This window comes from Mus caroli, unplaced genomic scaffold (genome assembly GCF_978045245.1).
Source record: "Mus caroli unplaced genomic scaffold, Mus_caroli_1 scaffold_18, whole genome shotgun sequence".
NCBI lineage: Eukaryota > Metazoa > Chordata > Mammalia > Rodentia > Muridae > Mus > Mus caroli.
In genome coordinates, this window is record NW_028227273.1 from 67901368 (window position 1) to 67906774 (window position 5407).

At 50.9% G+C, this 5407-nt stretch overlaps 1 protein-coding gene across 1 annotated transcript; it reads left to right on the forward strand.

Annotated features, from left to right (window-relative positions):
* The first annotated feature begins 326 nt into the window (after positions 1–326).
* Nme4 (NME/NM23 nucleoside diphosphate kinase 4) lies at positions 327–4296 on the forward strand. Its single transcript, XM_021149441.3, has 5 exons — positions 327–494; positions 1583–1716; positions 1894–1995; positions 2125–2237; positions 3878–4296. The coding sequence occupies exons 1-5, from the start codon at positions 347–349 to the stop codon at positions 3999–4001; spliced, it is 621 nt and encodes a 206-aa protein (XP_021005100.2). The 5' UTR covers positions 327–346; the 3' UTR covers positions 4002–4296.
* Positions 4297–5407: the final 1111 nt, after the last annotated feature.

Sequence of the window (5407 nt, forward strand, 5' to 3'; positions counted from 1 at the left end):
GGTATTTGCGGCGATGGCCACTCTGCCCCCAAAAGTAGATATAACAATATTTGACTGTACGGTATGAAAACAAGTATATAATCTAAAAACTGAATGAGCAACTGCAAAATTTACATATCCGCGCACACACACGCGCACACACACACACACACACATATTTTTTCATTTTTTTCCCCCTGCAGTACTGGGGTTGGTCGAGCCCAAGGCTCTGAGCATAACAGTCAAGCGCTCCGTCACTGAGCTGCAGCCTGATTTTCACGGAGATCAGTGTTTGAAGGCTACCAGCTCCAGAAGACAAGAATGTGGGGCCCCAGCGGGCCCCTTAGGGTGGAGGCGGGGCGGGGCGATGCGTGGCACCGCCCACTGCCCGCTCTGCGCTGTGTTCAGTGAGGCGCCAGCCCGCACCATGGGCAGCCTTTTCGGGCGCGTCGCCGCGCTGCGGGCGCTGTTGTGCGGGCCACGCTTTCAGTGCCTGCTGGTGCGCCCCAGTTCTGGTGAGTCCTGTGCCCGTGGGGAACTAGGCGGATGGCCGCTGGGCGGCCTTTGTTTGCGCACGTGCCGCAGCCAAAGGCTTGGTCTTGTCCCGGAGGAGTGCAACCCTCAGCAGCCCGGGACAGAGTTTTTAGCAGTAGAAAGCCAAAGCGGAGGCGGGGAGACTACCAGACGCGTGACTCGTCAAGCTATGGGGTCACGTTCCCTCCGCGGAGCAGTTGTTGCCCGGGTATTGAAACTTGAGCCAGAGCAGGCCTAAGACACCCCAGCCATTTCCTGGGGTCTTGGCCCTTTCTATCCATTCATGGGGTGCTTTCTGAGAGCCAGATAAACGGTATTCCTTTCATGAATCTTGGAAATTGAATAGCCTCACCAAGGCACAGACCAGCAGGCATCAGACTTCTGGGGCTATCCTGGGTCTCTTGTCCCTTGGAGAACTTGCAAGTTAGGGAGACACCTCCCCCCTTTTTTCAGCCTGTTGAGTTTAGTGGGCATTCATTGTGGCCTGGGGATTAGAGCCTGGTCGATCACCTCTTCTCTAACTTAGTGTTTCTCCTAACTTTGCTACATTTTTGTGAGACAGTCAGGGGCTAGGACCCTCTCAGAGGAGACGCAAGTGCCCTGGCAGCTATGTTCCTGCCCTATAGTGTGGGTCATCCTCTCCTCAGCCTCCTCAAGCCCGATCCTTGTCCCCAGCACTTAGCCCGCCTAGACATTGTGCACTAATATTCCTTGATTTCAATGCCATTTCTCCACACCCAGAGGAAAAGCTCCTTGTGGGCAAGCCTGGGCTTCACACACTGTGGTACCTGGAGTCATGTGAGGCTAGACTCAAGTTTTCTTTTCAGGGGAAAGGGGCATCATCACCAAGACTCTCTGTCCCTTAAGTTAGCTGAGCCTTTTCAGGGAAACCATCTCCACCTTGAGCAGCTTCTGCTACTGCCAGGGCGGCTTCCCTTTGTATTTGTCTGTGTTTGTATTGTGGCAGGAACTTCCCAGTCCTTTGATGTCTGAGCTCTGTCAGGTGGGAGAGCCCTGAAAATGTGGAGCATCCTCACCCCTGACCTGTCTCTTTTTTTTTTTTTAACAGGAGGGCCCCCCTGGCCCCAAGAGCGGACGCTGGTTGCTGTGAAGCCAGATGGGGTACAGAGGAGGCTAGTGGGGACTGTGATACAACGCTTTGAGAGGCGGGGCTTCAAGCTGGTGGGGATGAAGATGCTGCAGGTATCTCCCCTTGGGCTGTGGTGTCCCAAAGGCTCCTAGCACTGGCAGTTGCAAGGGTTGGGAGGTATCCATTGTAGGAGCTAGCTTCTGGAGTTGTGTCTGAAAGGTGCCCCAAACTCAGGACACCAATTGGGGGTTTATTCTCCAAGGGTTGGTCTCACCCCTCTTTCCACACAGGCACCAGAGAGCATCCTTGCTGAGCACTACCGGGACCTACAGAGGAAGCCATTCTACCCAGCTCTTATCAGCTACATGAGCTCTGGGCCTGTGGTGGCCATGGTACAACAGGGCAGGGGCAATGGAATGGGTCTTTGGGGTGTCATTCTCCAAGTAAAGGAAAGGGCTTGGATTGAGCCCAGGGCACCTAGGGTCCCCAGCTTCTCTCGAACCTCCATATCTGTGCTGCAGGTCTGGGAAGGCCACAATGTGGTCCATATCTCAAGGGCCATGATAGGACACACCGACTCAACAGAGGCAGCCCCCGGGACAATCAGGGGTGACTTCAGTGTTCACATCAGCAGGTATGGAGGCCCTGACACCCTTAGTCTCCCAAAGTGGGGCAAAGAAGGCCAGTGTTAGTCAGGCGGCAGTGACAGTGACGCACCCCCTTAATCCTAGAGCTCAGGAGGCAGAGGCAGCCAGATCTCTGAGTTTGAGGACAGCCTGGTCACAAAGGGAGTTCCAGAACTGCCAAGGCTTCACAGACAAACCTGTCATAAAAAAAAAAAAAAAAAAAACCTTGAGAAGTGGGAATCTTGCTGGGCTGAAAGAAAAGCCAGGTTTTTTGTTTGTTTGTTTGTTTGTTTGTGATCCGTTCTCAGGTAGGCCAGATTGGCTCTGAGCTTATTGTGTAGTTCAAGGTGTCTTAAACTTTTTTTTTTTTTTTTTTTTGGTTTTTCGAGACAGGGTTTCTCTGATAGCCCTGGCTGTCCTGGCACTCACTTTGTAGACCAGGCTGGCCTCGAACTCAGAAATCCACCTGCCTCTGCCTCCTGAGTGCTGGGATCAAAGGCGTGCACCACCACGCCCGGCTTTTTTTTTTTTTTTTTTTTTTTAGATTTATTTATTTTACTTATATGAGTACACTGTAGCTGTTTTCAGATACACCAGAAGAGGGCATCGGATCCCATTACAGATGGTTATGAGCCACCATGTGGTTGCTGGGATTTGAACTCAGGACCTCTGGAAGAGCAATCAGTGCTCTTAACTGCTGAGCCATCCCTCCAGCCCCTGTCTTGAACTCCTTAGTCTCATATCTCTACTGCCTAAGTGCTGAGCTTCCATGCCTGACTAAAACCACTTTTCCTGGCTCTTTAGTATTCTGTTTTGGTCGCCAACCACGAGGGGCATCTCTGATTACCGGTAGGGAGAGGCAGCTGTCAGAAGTTGGTATATAGGCTGACCTCTGAGCTTGGGAGAAACTGAGGCCAGGAGAGATGCAAATGTCCAGCCCCTCTTACTGCCCACCCTCTCCCCTTCCTCCTTCCCTTCATTTTTCTCAGATAGGATGTCATGTAATCTAGGCTGGTCTCAAACTGATTATATTGCTGAGCACAGCCATGAATTTGAACTCTCCCTGCCTCTGCCTACCGAGTACTGCCTGCCGAGTGCTGGGGATTGTGCATGCCAGGCAAGCAAGCACCCTAACAACTGAGCTGCATCTCTGGCTCTCGTCTCCCATTTATTTATTTATTTATTTATTTATTTATTTATTTATTTATATTTCATCTTTGTGTGTGCATATGCCTGTAGTGCCTGCAGAAGCCAGAAGAGGGCGCTAGATGCCAGAAGCCAGAGTTACAGGTAGTTGTGAGCCGCCACTGTATTTGGGTGCTGGGAACCAAGGTCAGGGTCTCTGCAAGAGAGAATGTGCTCTAACTGCCATGCAGTCTCTCCAGCCCCTGTCTTCTATTCTGAGACAGGGTCTCCCTCTCTAATCCAGGCTGGCCACGAATTCAAGGCACTCCTGCAATCTCAGCTTCTTCAGTGCTGTTGTTACAGGCTTGTAGCACCGTAACCAACTCCAAAATCTCCTTCTCTTCTCTACAGTCACCTTGTTCCCTGACAGAGGGCAGCGGGTTAGAGGCAAGATAGCCCTGGGGTCCCAGTCCAGACTCAAACTGGACTCAACCACAGACTCCACCTTTTTCGCCTCTCACAGGAACGTCATCCATGCTAGCGATTCTGTGGATGGGGCCCAGAGGGAGATCGAGCTGTGGTTTCAGAGCAGCGAACTGTTGAACTGGGCAGATGGTGGTCATCACAGCAGCTGCTACCCTGCCTGAGGGCTTGCACTGCCTTCTGCACTTCAGGCCTACCCATGACCTACTACCTCTGTCAACAAGAAGTCAAGTCCCCATGCTTCTCATGTCCCCAAACCACTCCCTACTCCCGCTCTACCCAACTCCAGCCCAGGGGAGTCTAAGCCTCAACTCTATGTGCCTTTTTGTATCCTAAGTCAATACAATATTGGACCATGTCCTTGTGTACAAAAGTGCCAGACAACCTTTGGGGCATTGTCAAAGGTGACTTCACCTGCCTCAAAGGAGAGACATTAAAATTTTATGCTTAAAATGGAAATGGTCTACTTACTAGTTCTGCTATCTCAGCACTGTGTGACCTTTCCTGGGAGATATGAACAAATGCTTGTTCACCCCCTCTAGGGCACCAATAACAGACTAGAGTAACAATTCCAACCATTTCCAGTTGGTGAACCCATGAGTTCTTTGGACTGGCTTATGGGGGGGGCCGTGGATGAGAGATTGGCCACAGAAGCATGGGTGACCTCAGAACAGCGGAATCACTGAAAGGTCCCCCTGCCCCCAGCATGGACAGTGACAGCAAGCCTGATGGGATCCTGCTTTCAGTTTACCTACCTCCTACAGGGGAGTAGAAAGTCCTAGGTGAGGAGTTAAGGCCGGTGTATAATGCCGTCCGTCCCTGGATTACTACTCCCCTAGTCCCAGCTACCACCGTATTCTACTTCATTGGCACGACTACAGGGCCAAGCTATAGGTCACCAGAGCAATGATGCACCATGATGTCCCATAGTCATGTCAAATGTGGAGGAAATTGCTTTACTCAAGCACTTTAGTGAGTGTTTTTATGCATGGTATAAAACATTAGGCCTGAAGCTTAGAGCTTTACTCCCCAGAAGGAAGAGCCCTTGACTTTGGGTAAATGTAAGAACCAAGCAAGAATCCAGGGCCCATGAAATTGAGAATCCAATTGAAGTTCTTTTGCGGGTGCTGGTATAGCTCCTGCCCATCTGATTTGTCTGAGGATGGCAGTATAGACGGGACCTGAGGCTTCTTCAAGGCCCAGTGAGCGAGCCTTCAGTAGGCGTACACACCAGTCTTTGTGGGTATTGTGTATCAGGTCTCCTGAAGTTGGTACAGTAGAGGCTAACACTCCAAGGGCTACTCTCATCTTTCCCTCAATGCAACCCAGGCACAAAAGAGTATCCTCCACTCCCGACCTGATGCTGTCCATGATGACCTTCACGGTCTGATGTCCATTTATGTTCACATTGACACATGTAAGTCACATCTCACCCCGGATCCCGGAGTCACTGATTCAGTTGCAGGTACATCATGACAGCTTCTGAGGCTAATTTGATAAGTCATTTTACTCTTTGACATCTAGACAATGGAACCCAGTTCTTGGTTCTCTGAATTTCCGTGCAGTGATC